The following is a 17,654-nucleotide window of genomic DNA, read 5'->3' as shown; positions in this document are numbered from 1 at the left end:
AAATCAAAACCACAATGAGGTACCATTACACGCCAGTCAGGATGGCTGCTATCCAAAAGTCTACAAGCAATAAATGCTGGAGAGGGTGTGGAGAAAAGGGAACCCTCTTACACTGTTGGTGGGAATGCAAACTAGTACAGCCGCTATGGAAAACAGTGTGGAGATTTCTTAAAAAACTGGAAATAGAACTGCCATATGACCCAGCAATCCCACTTCTGGGCATACACACTGAGGAAACCAGATCTGAAAGAGACACGTGCACCCCAATGTTCATCGCAGCACTGTTTATAATAGCCAGGACATGGAAGCAACCTAGATGCCCATCAGCAGATGAATGGATAAGGAAGCTGTGGTACATATACACCATGGAATATTACTCAGCCGTTAAAAGAATTCATTTGAACCAGTCCTAATGAGATGGATGAAACTGGAGCCCCTTATACAGAGTGAAGTAAGCCAGAAAGATAAAGAACATTACAGCATACTAACACATATATATGGAATTTAGAAAGATGGTAACGATAACCCTATATGCAAAACAGAAAAAGAGACACAGAAATACAGAACAGACTTTTGAACTCTGTGGGAGAAGGTGAGGGTGGGATGTTTCAAAAGAACAGCATGTATACTATCTATGGTGAAACAGATCACCAGCCCAGGTGGGATGCATGAGACAAGTGCTCGGGCCTGGTGCACTGGGAAGACCCAGAGGAATCGGGTGGAGAGGGAGGTGGGAGGGGGGATCGGGATGGGGAATACGTGTAAATCTATGGCTGATTCATATCAATGTATGACAAAACCCACTGAAATGTTGTGAAGTAATTAGCCTCCAACTAAAAAAAAAAAAAAAAAAAGAGTAGATATGGTATTTCCCTTTATATTGTGGTACCCTATGAAGCTGTCAAAGAGAAAAATCAATGTATGTCAACAGAAAGAGATTTCCAAGATCCTTATTATGTGTAAAAAGCAAGTTACAGAATAATATAACCAAATTTCATTTATGTAGTCCCTCCTCCACTGTATGTGTGTGTACAGCATGGGTAAATACATAAGAAAATGACATGAAGGATACACATAAAATTGTGAACAGTTATTTTCTCTCCAAGAATGGAACTGGCTTAGGATAAAAGGAATCTTTCACTTTCTACTTTATGTGTCTCCCTTCTTATTTTCTGTTTCTTTCTTAGTTTCTGTTTACTAAGAAGAAATATATTAAATATTGACATAATTATTTTCAGAGATGAGTCTAACAGTGATTCTCCTGTCACCACTCTATTTTTCTATATTTTCCAAATTTTATACAATTAGCTAGTATTCCAGAGAAGGCAATGGCACCCCACTCCAGTACTCTTGCCTGGAAAATCCCATGGAAGGAGGAGCCTGGTAGGCTGCAGTCCATGGGGTCACCAAGAGTCGGACACGACTGAGTGACTCCACTTTCACTTTTCACTTTCATGCATTGAAGGCAATGGCAGCCCACTCCAGTGTTCTTGCCTGGAGAATCCCAGGGACGGCGGAACCTGGTGGGCTGCCATCCATGGGGTCGCACAGAGTCGGACACGACTGAAGCGACTTAGCAGCAGCAGCTAGTATCCATTCCATAATGGGAACACTTCTCTTAAAATGTGTGTCTGTTTGTTGCTCAGTCAAGTCTGTCTGACTGTTTGCGACCCCATAGCCCACCAGGCTCCTCTGTCCATGGAACTCTCCAGGCAGGAATACTGGAGTGGGCTGCCATTTCCTTCTCCAGGGCATCTTCCTTACCCAGGGGTCAAACCCAGGTTTCCTGCATTGCAGGCGGATTCTTTACAGTCTGAGCCATCAGGAAGCCCAAAATGATGGTACTACCTTAGAAATATTATGCTAATTGAAATAAGTCAGTCATCAAAGACCACATATTATATGATTCCATTTATATGAAATGGGCAATATAGACAAATATAGGGACACAAAGTAGATTAGTGTTTGTTTAGGACTCTGATAGTGTGGGGTGGGGAGGGTATTGGGAGTGACAGCTAGACAGTACAGAATTTCCTTTTTCAGGTGACACAAATGTTCTGAAACTGAGTGCAGTGATGACTGCACAACTTTGAGTGTACTAAAAACCATTTAACTGTACATCTTACATGGGTTTTGTATGCAAACTATGTCAATAAAGCTGTTGCCAAAATACCTTTTAAAAAACAATGCTGATAACCATTTTATATATAACTAAGAAGTCCAATCCTTTGACCTACAGTTCTTAGCACATAGCACATGTGCACTAACTGTTACTGGTGACGATTTCCCAGAATTGCTATAGAGACAGGATGGCCTATGCTCATTCAAGCACCTGTCCATTTGGTCAGATGCTGCTAGGGATCGCCAACAATCCCTGTTAAAGTGTTCTTTCCTGACTCCAAGAATCAGACCGGTAAGATAGCCATTATTAACAATTAGTTCCTGGCACATCACAGGGATTAAAACTGGCTTCATGGCAAGTTTGTAGTTAAAAGAATTATCCTAAAAATAAAATAAAAATTATAGACGACATTTATCAAGTGCTTACTATGTGCCAATCGTTGTTGTAAATATTTTACATGTGTAACTGTTTATGTATGCTGAAGTTAAGAAAATTTTGTGTGGCTTAACAGCTCAATTCAAAATCTAATAAGTTCCTGCCATGTGTGAGGCTGAAGCATGGCAAAGATGAACCAAATATAAAAAAGCCACAAATTCTGAAATATCTGTCAAAGCAAGGTAGATGATCATGTTCTCTTTTCTGCAATTCTGAAATCCAAAAAGCTCTGAAAATCTGAAATTCTTTTGATAATTCATTTGGCAGCAAAAATTTGACCTGATCTGGTTATTGATAAACTTGTCTTTTTAGTGTGAATATTCATACATTTTGCTGCATATATGTTAATGCTTGATTATACTGTTCTGCCCCACACTCCACCAAGGTATTATGTAATATGTAAGAGATTTCAGATCTCGAATTCTTATTCATACCTCACTTGTGAATAAATACACACATGTATTTAGTAGTTTCTGCTTCAAAAGCACTGCTAAAGATGGCGCACTAAAAACAGATAATGTAACAATCATGTGACAATGAGTTCTCATTCTCATTCCTTTTATTCATTATTTAAAATCAAATAACATACTTCAAGAACTTTATGCCATATCTTTCTTCCATTTGCCGTCATTCTGAAAAAAACTGCAAGAGAAATTGTAGCAAAACATGTTTGTTCCTCCATGGAATATATAAACTAAAACTAAATATACGGATCCCATATTAAATAGGATTAACTCAGCATAATAATCATCAATTAATAGTCACTGAATGCCACATAGATAATGTTTTAGGCACTATTTAAAAAATGATGAAAAATTTACCGAGACATAACAACAAGGAACACCAGTTTTTTAATATCTTTAAATTTTTTCTTTTATATTTATTCTATATCATAATGATGTGAATTAGATTGTATAGTAATTGATTAGATTGTCACAGCTCATCACTCACATGTTATTAAGATTTTGGAAATACCAAGTCATGTAGCAGTTCACTCAGGTTCAGTAGAACAGTTTTTAAGTTATTTTAAGATCAGTTGCTCAGGAAAGTTTAGTGAGAAAACTGGAATTTAGAAAGATTTTGAAGCAGAAATGGTTGTTTATCAGCTGTGGAATATCCAAAAGTAGGTTCTGATTGGGAATGCATTCTACTATTTTAAAATACAAAGAATCTAACTTTAAAGCCTTCATAGTCTTTCATTGTTTTTTTCTTAATGATTTCCTTTGCATTTCCAACTGAATCTCTCCAGGCAGTTACAGGGCAAAAAAATGAGTTCGCTTATCAAACAGGTCTTTAGTCTTTTGAATGCTTCTATGTCGTAACTAAGGAAATAGAGTACACTCTTTTAAGTTGTAGAACGACCTAAGAAAGGATTGTAGGATTTTATTTGAGCCAAATATGAGAAATAAAACCTGGGAAGAGTATCTCAGAAAACTCTGAGAACTATTCCACCTGTTATAAGTCAAGGCACAGTTTATAAAAGTTTTTTGAGCCAGAAGGCTGTACATCAAATGACTTATTAGTGACCACTTACATAATCCAGGTCTAAGTGTCATCGTGGTGGGTTATGTGATACTTTACAAGACCAAGAAAGAATGTTACCTTCCAAGGAGTTGTCTTTTTGATGCTAGGCCAATGGTGCTCTGAATGATTGAGCAGGTATTCCTGCTGAGAGAGATTTGGTTGATGCACAGTGGGGGAGAGAGGAGGCCAAAGGGCAGAGAAGAATTCTTTTGTTTAAATATTTCTTATCTTGCCATAATTGTGAATTTTATTTCACAAAGTCAAAGGACACCGTGTTCTTCTTTTCATAATTTCATTTACGTATTTATTTTTGGCTGGCTAGGTCTTCATTACCATGCATGAAGCCTTCTCTAGTCATGGTGAGCAGGGGCTAATCTAGCTGCTGTGTGCAGGCTTCTCATTTTGGTGGCTCTCTTGTGGGGCACTGGCTCTAGGACGCAAGGGCCTCAGAAGTTGAGGAGCTTGTGCGCAGTGACTGCGGCTCGCGGGTTCTAGAGCGTGGGTTCAGTAGTTGTGGCACATGGGCTTAGCTGCCCTGCGGCATGTGGGATCCTCCCCGATCAGGGATGGAACCCGTGTCCCCTGCACTGCAAGGGAGACTTTTTTTTTTTTCATTTATTTTTATTAGTTGGGGGCTAATTACTTTACAATATTGTAGTGGTTTTTGTTGGAGACTTTTAACCCGACTAGACCACTGAGGAAGCCTGAAGCTTGGTTCTTAATTTAACCAATGGCAATATAAAATCTGACAAAAGCAGCACTAAGATGATTTTATTAATCCATAGATTCAGTTTTTTCATGATGTAAAGTTGGATAAAAAGACTGCCAAAGTTATCTTAACAATAATAGAAGTGACTGCTTTGGTTGCTACCAAACCAAACCAACTAACCAACCAACCAAACAAACTGAAACTGCTTTGAAGCTTTGGAAAACCTAGAGTAAACTCTCAGGTTTCCAGGCTCAAAAACTCTTGTTTGCTACTACCGTGTATATAAAGGCCACATTTACACACTCCACACTCCAATTACATCATCATTTTGGCTTAAGCTTACCGTTTAATGAAACATATCACTACATGCCCTGAAAGTGTTAATAATACTCAAGATGAGCAATTTCTGTCAGGGACAAATTTGTTACATGAATGGATAGTTTTCATTTCTTTTTAATCACATCTAAAATATTTAATAATTAGCTAATTATTAAATTAGCTACATTGTTCATTTTAAAGATTTTAATTTCAGTAAGGTTTAAATTAAATATTAAATTATATAATTCTAATGTAAAATCAAGTATTTTTGATTTCTAAGAACCTTAGTCAAAATATTTTGCCTGGAGCTAATATCTTTACTACATTGGCATTATTATCCATATGCTACATAATGATGTGTAAGAAAATAGGTCAGTTACTTACATGTATAGGGAGATGGGCAGATAAATAAATAAAGGTATCTGGCTAAGGTTATAAAGATACTTGGCAATCTGGTATAAGAACTCAAAAATTTCAGCTCCTCTATAATATAATGATTTAGCCCAATTTTAGACTTTGTGGATTCAGTTAGATAACATTTCCCCTTTTATTCAACACACACACACACCCTGACACAGCATGATTACAGAAAGAATACCAACCAAGATGTAAGGATTACACTTCGATGCTTGCTTCTGCTCATGTGTGATTCTGCTAAGTGTCAGCTTTATGGGGCCCTGAATTCCCATTTGTTTCTTTTGATTCCTTAATTCGATTCTAAATCTTGGAACACATCATATCCTTTGACCAAACATGAGTGCTATCCCAACATTAGTATTACAAAGGGTATCCACTGAAAGTTAAATCACATTTTATATTTTAGCTGTTTAACTTTACGAGTAGCCACAAATAACTGTACTTTAAACTACTATTAAGTATTCACTATGCAAGTTGATGCTACTTTGAACTGATGGGAAATTATAAGATTTTAAATTGTAACAATAAAAACAGACTACTTCACATTTGGGGTGACAGTATTGTCTTATCTGGCCAGTTAAAGTTTGAACTTACTCAAGTAAAATTAATCCAAGGATATCAAGAAAACATTGTCGATATATTCAAAAAAATTATAGCGATGGTATAATTTATAGTCTCTACAGGCACTATAAAAATACTTACATTAACCTAGAAAGGTACTAGTATTTAAACAATCAAAGAGGCACAAAAACCACATTCAAACATGACTTTTGATTGAATTAAGTCTTGTGGGATTTTCTTGCCTATCATTTCCACTCTAGAAGAGTGAAGTTTCAGGGTAACAGTCTACAGAAATAAATCAAACCAAGAACTGCACCAGGTCCATGAAAGCATATACCTTCTTTGCTTCTTCTGTGTGGGAGTGAAGGAAAAGAACACGGGAAAAATTCTCATCCACTGTAAAAATTCTCATCCACTGTAAATATAATAGTATGCCCATCAGCAGTTGATATTGATCTCACATTGGTATAATTCTTTCTCCATTTACAAAGCTTTTCTACATGATTCACTGGATTCCCAAAATAATTTCATGAAGTACAATTAATGAGGTCATTAGCCTTGTTTCACAGATGAGAAAACTAACAGAGGTTAAGTTACTTACTCATGTATGAATACTGGAAAGCAAAGGCAAGTTTAGAACCAGGTTTTCTGATTTCTTATTAAATATTCTTTCTACTATACAAATTTGGTTTTCAAACAAATGAAACAACTACAGTTGAATAGTAAAGACCTTATGATTCCAAAAAGCAGTTTCTTTGTGATCAAGAATGGTTTACAGAACAGAATAGAAATGTATATTATAAAATATTTGACATTGTCATAAAAATGTCCCTTCCAGGAGGGGAATTTAATCAGCAAGTTAAAAATTAGAAAACTCAAACATTATCTTGTAGCCTTAACTCATTATTTTATTTTTACTTTTACTGATGATATTTTAAAATAAAATTTGAATGCTATTTCAAACATCTAGCCAATTTTCCTTGCCCAGAAAACTATTTTCTACACTTTCCTTGTATTGAAAATGGGGAAATTTGGAAATTCACTTGAACATAAAAAGCAATTATTAAAAATATTCTACACTTACCTATATTGATAATTTTGACAATAGCTCAAGGTAGGTTGGATTTACTTTCTTTGAAAATGTCATCAGTATATAAATTCATTTTTCTTATCTGATTAAGGACAGTATACTATAAAAACAAAACATTTGCTGATAGTGATCTTTCATTTTGATTTTTACAAATATTTATAGTAAAATATTTTGCTGAGACCCTTAGATGTCTCTATAAAACATAAAATTTTCAGGAGCAATAAATCAGAGAACAAAAATTAATATAAAACTTACGTTTTCATGTTCAGGCAAAATTAAGGGCGAATATTTTAGAGAATGCTTACAAACCTGCTACCTTAAGCAAGAAATTGTTATTTTAGGCCTACTTAATAACTCTGAGATTGTTTACTTTGTAAATGAACAGTGCACTTTTAAATCCACTTTACTATTTAATATTAATTAATGCTAGAGAATGTAATTCCTGATAAAATCTTTTCAATAGAGTATATGTGTGCATAAAACATCCATTTCAAACTATCAAGAAAGACGAGTAATATTGACATATTTGGATATTATGGTCAGTTATATGCTAACAAAATGAGAATGAAGGCAATTATGTAGACACTCCAGTTTTCAGAAAATGTTGTCTGCTTTGCTTGATAATTTAGCAAAATACCAATCTGGTAGTTTAACAAGTAAGCATATTGCTCTGAATTAAATACCTTACAAAACAGCATTAGCATGGGTTTATAACTTTTTAAAATGCTTTCATCATATCATTCTGTTGTTAATGTTGGTATTTATCCTGAAATGACACCCAATCTGTTCTTAATTCTTTGGCATGTTTGAAGTCAGCAGAAGCACTCTTTCCTGGGCTTTACTGCTTCCTCAGAAGAATGCACAGTATTTGGAACAAAACCACTTTTAACCCCTTCCCAGCCATCCTGAATACAAATCTCTCCCCTTTTAATAAGTTCATATATGTCTCTTGTCAAGATAGTGAAGGATTCCTCAACATTCGTAGCATCTTTTGCTGAGGTTTCTATATACTTCATACCACAGTCTGCTGACAGTTTTTCAGCTTCTTCCCTTGTAACTTGACGTTGTGAAGCTAAATCACATTTATGTCCCACTAGCAGAAACACAATCTGAAATGGCTGTACATGCATTTTTGCTTCTTCCAGCCAATCTTTCACGTGTTCAAAAGACCGTCGGTTAGTAATGTCAAATACTAAAAATCCACCAACCGAGTTGCGGTAATAAGATCGAGTTATTGATCTGAAAAATAAATAGAAAAAAAGGTTGTAAAAGGACAACTTGTTCTATTTCAAGCAACGTAGCACCATAACAAAATCTGAAGATACTTTAAATGTGATTTAACTAGAGTTTATAAATCAAATACGAAGTGTCTTAAGTGCACAAAAAAATTCTATGAAACTAATATGCAAGCCAGTTTCATCCACTGACAAAATTAGGTATTTTCAGATAGATGAATAAGCACGTATATGTCATCTCACACTCAGGATAACTTTTATTTTAAAATGTCTGATAGGATAATTATCACATTACTGTGATTAAAAGTATGTACACAGAAAGTTTTGTTTCAGGGCAGAAGTTACAATGATCTTAAGAATCTTCTCCTGTCATTTAGGTCAACAAGCTACTCCTTATGTCAGTCAAGGAAGAGGAAATGAGGGCCAACTTGTCATGTCAGTTAGAGGTTTAGTCCTGGGTTAGTTATACCTGTTCAAGAAGCAGGAAGTTGTTCAGACACAGGATATGAATCTGAGATGTATGTACTAATGATTGTTTGCCTCTGCAGATCTAGTCTCTGCTCTCCTGGCCTCAGAAAGCCAACCTTTACAGAAGCTTTCTCAAACCCCTTTGCCCTCTGGGCTGCAGTGGGGTTCAGCTAGCGGGAGGGGGTCCTGCTGGAGACTGGAGGAAAGGGAGGACAGGGTATTTACCCCTCCCTTTGTCTCTGCCAGGCTGGGATTTGGTAGTGGTTGTTTTTTCTGCTTCTGGTTGACGTTGCTTGTGGGCAGTCCCTCTCCCACGGCGATGCCTCTCAGCAGGTTCTGGTGGTCTCATTCCCTTTCCCTGCCCTTTCTGGTCAGGTCATTATAGCTTCCCACTGAATGCTTCACCATTCTTTGCTGGTGCCCTTGACTTGGCCCACATTTCTGGAAATAGTCATCTTCATTAAACTCGTTTCAGTTAACCTTTCAAGTGTGCCATTTGTTTGCTGACTAAATCAAGATGCAAGATGGCAAGACCATACTATTTTATATTTTTTGCCTTTATGTATGTTGTTTTCTCTACCTAGAATGTCTTCTACACTTTTCTTTGCCTAGCAAACTCCCGTTCTTCTTTAGAGAGTCAGTTAAAAAATCCTATCATATAAAAAGCCTTCCATGTCACTGTCTTCTCCTCCTCTCTTAGGTATTTCTCTTAGGTATCCTCTCTTAGGTATTTCTCTAGTAACGCCACTGAACCTTTGGCATACTGCCATTATTTATCAATTTTCATAATGTATTGATTGGATTTGTTGGTATGTCTTCAATTTAATGAAGACATACCAACAAATATGTTCCTTCTTTAGGGCTAAACATATTCCATTTATGCATCTAACAACTGCCTGACAAGTGATGGATGTACTTTAATATTTGTTATATTGGATTAATTAATCTTATTGGAGAGGGAACGTGTTAAATGTTGTATGAGCCAGAGATCACATAAGTGTCTCAGCTTCCAAGTTGTCAGTGATTTTTTTTTTTGGTCAAGCCACGTGGCTTGCAGAATCTTAGTTCCCTGGTGGTGGTGGTGGTTTAGTCGTTAAGTTGTGTGTGACTCTGCAACTCCACGGACTGTGGCCGGGCCATGCTCCTCTGTCCATGGATTTCCCAGGCAAGAATACCGGAGTGGGTTGCCATTTCCTTCTCCAGGTGATCTTCCCGACCCAGGGATTGAGCCTGTGTCTCCTGCTTGGCAGGTAGATTCTTTACCATTGAGCCACCTGGAAAGTCCTTAGTTTCCTGACCAGGGATCAAACCTGGACTCCTGAAGTGGAAGCATGGAGTCCTAAACTCTGCACTATTAGGGAACTACCCAAGTTGTCAGTGATCTTAAGCATTTAGATCATCCTTAAGCAAGTGTTCCTGTTACTTGCCTGAGGCACCAAAGATATTTGTGAAGGGTCAGTAACTTTACATACCTTCTTTATCCTTATTGCTGAAATCACAGCTCAGTTCAGTGTCTGGATACCACAAGTACAATTTGTTGAAGAAAGATTACCTCCCCTCTGCATAGCTCCTGCCTGCCCTTCTCCTTGGAATTCCTAATAGAGAGGCTCTTAAGTGACTGCTTAAAAAAAACCTCTTTCAAGGACTACTGTACCACACAGTTGGAGACACTAAGGAAAAACTCTCCCTATCATTGTGTGAGTGCTAAGTTGCTTCAGTCACGTCCAACTCTTGCAACCCTACGGATTGCAGTCCACCTGGCTCTTCTGTCCACTGGATTCCTCAGGCAAAAATACTGGGGTAGGTTGCCATATCCTTCTCCAGGGGATCTTCCAGACTCAAAGACTGAACCTGCGACTTCTGCATTTGTAGGTGGGCTCTTTACCACTAGCGTAACCTGGGAAGCACACTCCTACTATCACTGACAGGCTATAAATAATGCAGTTCATTTAAGTTGTTGCTGTTCTTTTTTACTTTTGAGGGATAACGAATTCGTTGTTGTTTTGCTACTCATCTATATACGCTGGAATTTAGGCAGATGTGCAGGGCTCCCCAGGTGGCGCTAGTGGTAAAGAACCCACCTGCCAAGGCAGGATACCTAAGAGACAGGGTTTTGATCTCTGGGTCTGGAAGATTTCCTGGAGGAGGGAATGGCTATCCACTCCAGTACTCTTGCCTGGAGAATCCCATGGACAGTGGAGCCAGGCAGGTCAAGGTCCATAGCATCACAGAGAGTCAGCCACAACTGAAGCGACTTAGCACATAGTGTCTTAAGGGAAACCTAAATAAGGCTGATATTAGACTGAAAGCTTTCACTTACTCAGAACCAAGTTTGTATTACTCCCCCTTTGCCAATTAATTTACTACCAGTATAATTAAAAATAATATGCCTTTTAAAAACAATTTTATTTATTTATTTTTATTATTTACTCTTGACTCCACTGGGTTTTTGTTCCTGCATGTGGCTTTCTCTAGTTGCAGCAAGTCGGGACTGGGGTGGTGCATGGGCTCCTTGTTGTGGTGGTTTATCTTGCTGCTGAGCATGGACTCTAGGGTATGTGGGCTTCAGTAGTTGGGGCATGTGGGTTCAGAAGCTGCAGCTCTTGGGCTCCAGAGCACAGGCTCAATAGTTGTGGCATGCAGGCTTAGTTGCTTTACAGCATGTGGGATCTTCCTGGATCAGGGATAGAACCCCTGTCTCCTGCATGAGCATGTGGATTCTTTGAGCCACCAGGGAAGCCCAAACCAACATGATTTTGTCGTTAAAAACTCAACACTGTTCAGGATCGGGGGACACGTGCACCTGTGGCTGATTCCTGTCAATGTATGGCAAAAACCACCACAATATTGGAAAGTAATTAGCCTCCAATTAAAAAAAAATTAATTAATTAAAAAAAACTCAACACTGAAATGCTTGTCTATTAGGCAGAGGCATGTCTTACACTGTAGGAAATGCTACATATTCTAGTATCTGTATTTAATTTTGAAAACATATTTGGAATACAGTTGGCAAATCATTCTATAGAATAAAATAATAGCAAAATACATGTAACATATTCTATAAAACAGAATTTTTAATTAGTTATTAGTTGAAACTTATTAATAAGTTATTAATAATTATTATAATATTATTATTATAAGTTATTAATAATTAGTTGAAATAAAAGGCCTCAATAGGAAACCTGCCTTTTTCAATATAATAACTTGATCTCCAGTTTGTATCTGGATATTAGATTGAGAATTCTGATATAGTTAGGATTCAAACTCAGAATTAGTTGCCCTAAGAGGTAGGGTTTTCCCTAAAATAATTGAGTATCCCTGCTGTCAATTATATAGGGGGAGAGACAGGCCTCAAGATTGAAAAATAGAACTTGAGAGCCAGGTCTTACAGAGATGATGAGGGGGCATCTATCTTTCTCTGGAAGTTATTCTCTTGGGTTGAGACACCTAGGTGTTCAGAATGTCTTAAAGGTGCTTTAAGGAGGCAGGGAATAAACCCTAAAAGAACTAGGTAGATAGGTCTTCCTGTAAAGAATCCAAGAATTGCAAAGAATGAAGAGTAACATTTTTTTTTAAGCAACAACATCTTTTGCATGTTATTTTATATCTACTTCCTTCTGGGCTTTGAAAGTCTCACTGAATGAATAAATGATTTAAAGAAAGCCTGGGGAAGGTTCCACTGGACAATTACAGGCATGACATTTTAGAATACAGACATGCCCACTTTGTCAAGAGCTATCATGCTTTTGAGAAATAGTTCTTGGCTTAAAACCTGGCTTTGATAGAGATTAACAAACAACAGCCGTCTGTGCAATCTGAGTGCTCATAAAGAGCTAGGTGTTCTGACTCATAGGCAGGAACTATGACATCAAACAGAAGTCATATACATAGGCAGGAATAGGGGTGGAACCTGAGGGGACCTGGAGCAACATGGCTCACACATCCAGCATGTCTCCTTCTGCAACCTATGGCCTCAACCTCCCTCAACCTATGGCCTCGTGTGGATTTCTCTTATAATCGAAGAGGAAAAAAATTCAAGTCTGCCTTACAGATGGCTCTAAATAATATGTTGGCATCAGTCAATTCCACTCAATAGTGGAAAGGACAAATCCTTCCATTTCTTCCAAAGGAGAAATTCCTCCATAATGAGGAACTTTTACCAGAGGAAGAGATGGAGAGATGTATGTTAAGGACCTACATGAATTCATGAGCAGAGGCTAAGGGTTATGCATGCTGGAAAAAACAAAATCAGAAGATTGATAATAAGGATGTTTGGGATGTGTGGATGGGTCTTGAGTATGCAAATACTGTATCCAATGTGAATACTTACCAAAAGCCTCCTCTGTGAAGGAGTTTCTTAATAATCGGCTAAACAAAATGTCCTGTCTTACAGTCATCAGTCAGTATTTTTATCCTATTTTGGACTCAAAGTGATCATGCTAGCAGGCCGACTAGGCTCAACATAGACTTTCTCTTATCTCAACTTCAATAGCTTAATACCCAATTTTCTAGCAGTTAATGACATCTTGAATATGGTACCTTACCTGGGAAAACCATCACAAAAGGGACACTGATATGTTCTCACTGTAAAAGACATTTAATGTGGACTCAAGCCATGCTAGCACCACCATCCAAGAACTTGTGGAATGCCTTATACACAGTCAAGATATCTCACACTTTGCTACAGACCAAAGGTTTCAGTTCACAGAGGAAGAAATGAGCTGATTCCATAAGATTCGATGATCTTATATCACTATCACCTAGAGGCATACACCTATAAAACTGGGTTATTAAGATCCAGTTATGTTAACAGATACACACACACACATATATAAAGATGTTTAGAGAAACTTCCCTGGTGGCACAGTGGATAAGAATCTGCCTGCTAATGCAGGGGACATGGGTTCCATCTCTGGTCCAGGAAGATTCCACATGACGAGGAGCAACCAAGCCCATGTGCCACAACTACTGAACCCACGTGCGGCAATTACTGAAGCCCATGTACCTACAGCCTGTGCTCGGCAACAAGAGAAGCCACTGCAATGAGGAGCCTGTGCGCCGCAGCAAAGAGTAGCCCCTGCTTGCCACACCCAGAGAAAGCCTGGGCAAAGCAACGAAGGCCCAGCACGGCCAAAAATAAATAAAACATTCAATATACATTACAATAACCTAAGTGGAAAAGAATCTGAAAAAGAACACATACACCCACCCCCGCCGACACACACACATAAAAAAACTGAATCACCTTGCTGTACACCTAAAACTAACAGAACACTGTAAATCAACGTTACTTCAACTAAAAAAAAGATTCAGTTATGCTCATGCCCAGGAGTTGACACCCTGTAAAATTTTGGCCTGATCCTTCAGGATGTATATGTTCTAAGCTAGTGAGGAATATAGTAGGTGGTGACTTTTTCCCCATAAAAAGATGCTGTGGTATGGGAAACAAAGGGTAAAAGTGGGGTGATGGTACCTTTCACAATTACACTTAATGAGTCACTAAAGTTTTTTTGTTGCTTCTAATCTCTGTGACTCTGAACTCTGCTGATATAAAGGTTTTAGCATCCAAGGGAGAAACGCTTTCACTAGAGAACCTCGTGACACTTCTATTGAATTTGTAGCTGAGACTGCCAACTGTCCATTCAGGGTTTCTTATGGCAATGGGTGAAAAGGCAAAAAGAAAAGGCAAAAAAAGGTCCCCATGACAGTATCATGGGGACCACACTGGCCTCCTATGGTTCTCACCCTGGGATCTCTGGGTTCATTCCAAGCCTGGTCCCCAGCTATCCTGTCAAGGCTCTGTGACTCAGACATGCTTCCAGTAGCTTTTGTTTTTTATTAAAGTCCTCAAATTGATTTGCTGCTGGCAACCAAAGATCTGATTGACAAAGCCTACAGATAATTTGTAGGAAAGAATGATGCAAAACAAAGTTACAAACAAACTTTCAACATAGTTTTATGAAGCCAAAATTCATTCATTAAAAAACAAATTGTGGTAAGAAACTTGAGATTTACTCTCTTAACAACTTTTAAGTATACAGCATTGTTAACTATAAGCACAATGTTGTACAACAGATTCTCTAGAACTTTTTCATCCTGAATGACTGATAACTTCCATTCTCACTGAATAGCAATGTCTTATTTCCTACCCTCTCCCCCATGCCCAGCCCCTAACAACCACCATTCTGCTTTCTGCATTTGTGAGCCTGACTTCTGCAGATACCTCATATAAGTGGAATCATGCAGTATTTGTCACTCTGTGACTGGCTTATTTTGCTGCAGGAAAATGGGGAGCGAGAGGACAGTCATGTCCCAGGTCTCAGGTGAGTCCCTGAGACAGGCCACCAAGTAAGGGTCCTTGGCGGGGAAGAATTCAAGAGCAAGCCATAGGAAAGTGAAAACAAGTTTATTCTGGCAGATACACGCTACAGAGATGAAGTGTGGGCCATGTAAAAGTCAAGAGGCCCTGATAAATGGGGTGGTTAGTTTTTATGGGCTGGGTAATTACATATGCTAATAAGTAGGAGGATTATTCCAATTCTTTCAGGGAAGGGACAAGGATTTCCAGGAGTTGGACCACTGCCCACTTTTTGGTCTTTTTATGGTCAGTTTGGGAATTCTCATGGCCCCTATGGGTATGTCATTTAGCATGCTACAATATAACAATAAGCATATAATGAGGCTTAAAGTCTACTGGAAGTCAAATCTTCTGCAATCTTGGGCCCAGCTGGTTTCTAACCAGTTTATGTCATCTCCTCAATGACTATGTCATTTTTTTAAAGATTGTGACCTGCCCACTTCCCTCCTATCTCAATTTCACTTATTAATACATAATGCTCCCCAGATTCATCCATGTTGTAGCATATGACAGGGTTTCTTTTTCTTTTTTATGGCTGAATGAGTTTCAATTATATGTATATACCACGTTTTCTTTATCCATTCATCTCAAAATTTATTCCTACATGTATATTTATTTTAGAATAGAAAAGGAAAAAGATTGTCTTATTATTAAACTGCTTAATCATTCTAATTTCTTTTCCTGAAATATATATAGACAAATGAAAGTGAGAGCACTGGAGTTTGCTTACATTTATAGAGTTACTTAATATATGGGCAATGCAACCAAGTACAAATGAGATCTTATATGTTATGAACTTTATAGGATGTGCACTAGCCTCGTACAAAAGCAACAAAACATAGAACATTTGCTGACTTTACTTGGGTAAAATGAGCCAGTTGTTCCATTCTGGAAATGCCCTTCCTGTGGCTTTGCCAATTGCCAGGTAGGCATTTGGAAGATAAAGGTACTTTGATGTCAAAAGGCTGTTGGCAGCAAGCAGCCTACAAATGCAATAGCTTTGGGAGTGCCTTTTTTCACCATGGCATTACATTCCTATTGCCCTTCTGGGAATAGTCATTGTATTGATGCTTTATTTACCTGCTTCACTTGCCTTGTAATCCAGGCCCTTAGGACTGCTTTCAAGAGACCAAAACACATCTCCCCCACTCCTCTTACTATTACTGACTTTAATAGTCCCTGGTCTTGCCTTCTGAAATGTGTTAAGTTGCTTCAGTAATGTCCAACTCTTTGCAACCCCACGGACTATAGCCCACCAAGCTCCTCTGTCCATGGAATTCTCCAGGCAAGAATGCTGGAGTGGGTAGCTGTTCCCTTCTCCAGGTAATCTTCCTGACCCAGGGATCGAACCAGGGTCTCCTGCATTACGGGAAGATTCTTTACCATCTGAATTATCAGGGATGACTTCTGCAACTTGGGGCTTATAACGTAGGATATCTTTTTTCATACATATAAATACTGAAATTCTCTTTCTTTGTATAATTCCAAGGTCTTTTCATCAAAAATCAAATTTGTGGTTTGGAGGCTATATGTAATATTGAGAATACACAATGGCCACATTCTCTCTTTGGATATGGGAATTAATTTTCCTGTGACCATCTTTTTTTTTTTTTTCCTTTTACCACAGATCATCATTTTATGATAGTGAGGCCTTCTTATCACCCTCCCCCCAAGCATGCTCTATTCACCTTGTATCCTCTATTTTCCTCCGTAGTAATTAACCCATTCTAATGTCTATACAATTTTTCCAACTTATTTGGTTATAGCCTGTCTCCCCTCATTAGACGATAAGCTACACAGAGCAAAGTTTTTCTTCATTTTTTGGTGCATTGTATCCTAGTGTCTAAAACAAAACTGGGCATGTGTGAGGCCTACTGTGAGTTGTAAATAAATAAACAACAAAATTAATAAGTTCAGACTCTGTAAGGCTATCCCCAGGCAGCATGCGAATAATAAGCAAATGGGGGAATAACAGAGGCAAATATAAAAGAGCTTATCTGCTTTTGATATTTATAGTAGGGATTCATGAAATAGGCCAAATAACAAAGAGGAGAAGAGGGCTGAATAGCAGCACACACTATAAACATATAGGTGAAATCATTCACCTTTTCTAAAGAACTACTGTATTTAAATTCAATTGTAATTCAAATTGTCCTCTGTAGTCAATTCTAGATGGCAGACATGTCATGTGAAAATCCAAATAATTTATTTAGAAATTAATGAGAATTTATGAGAGATGTTTCTAGCTTCACCATGTTTCTATAAGGTAATAATGAAAGATGCTTATTTTCCATTTGGTATGGTACGAGAAAGTGTAGAAAAGACTAGCGCTTATTCTGACACCTTCTGGCATCCTTTTGCAGAACAAAAATGAGATGATGACAGCTTCTCATGATATTTGATCTTCCATGTAACAT

The 17,654-nt window shown here is 38.0% G+C and overlaps 1 protein-coding gene across 1 annotated transcript in view; it reads right to left on the bottom strand.

Moving 5' to 3' along the window:
- Positions 1 to 3,098: 3,098 nt before the first annotated feature.
- Positions 3,099 to 17,654, bottom strand: part of RAB39A (RAB39A, member RAS oncogene family) — a 34,865-nt gene continuing 20,309 nt past the window's right edge. Inside the window, exon 2 of the mRNA XM_043482698.1 lies at positions 3,099 to 8,415. Within this exon, the coding sequence (XP_043338633.1) occupies positions 7,989 to 8,415 (427 nt within the window). The 3' untranslated portion in view covers positions 3,099 to 7,988. The remainder of the gene's footprint in view (positions 8,416 to 17,654) is intronic.

Source organism: Cervus canadensis, chromosome 11, assembly GCF_019320065.1.
Source record: "Cervus canadensis isolate Bull #8, Minnesota chromosome 11, ASM1932006v1, whole genome shotgun sequence".
Lineage (NCBI taxonomy): Eukaryota > Metazoa > Chordata > Mammalia > Artiodactyla > Cervidae > Cervus > Cervus canadensis.
This window is presented reverse-complemented; position numbering and strand designations above follow the sequence as displayed.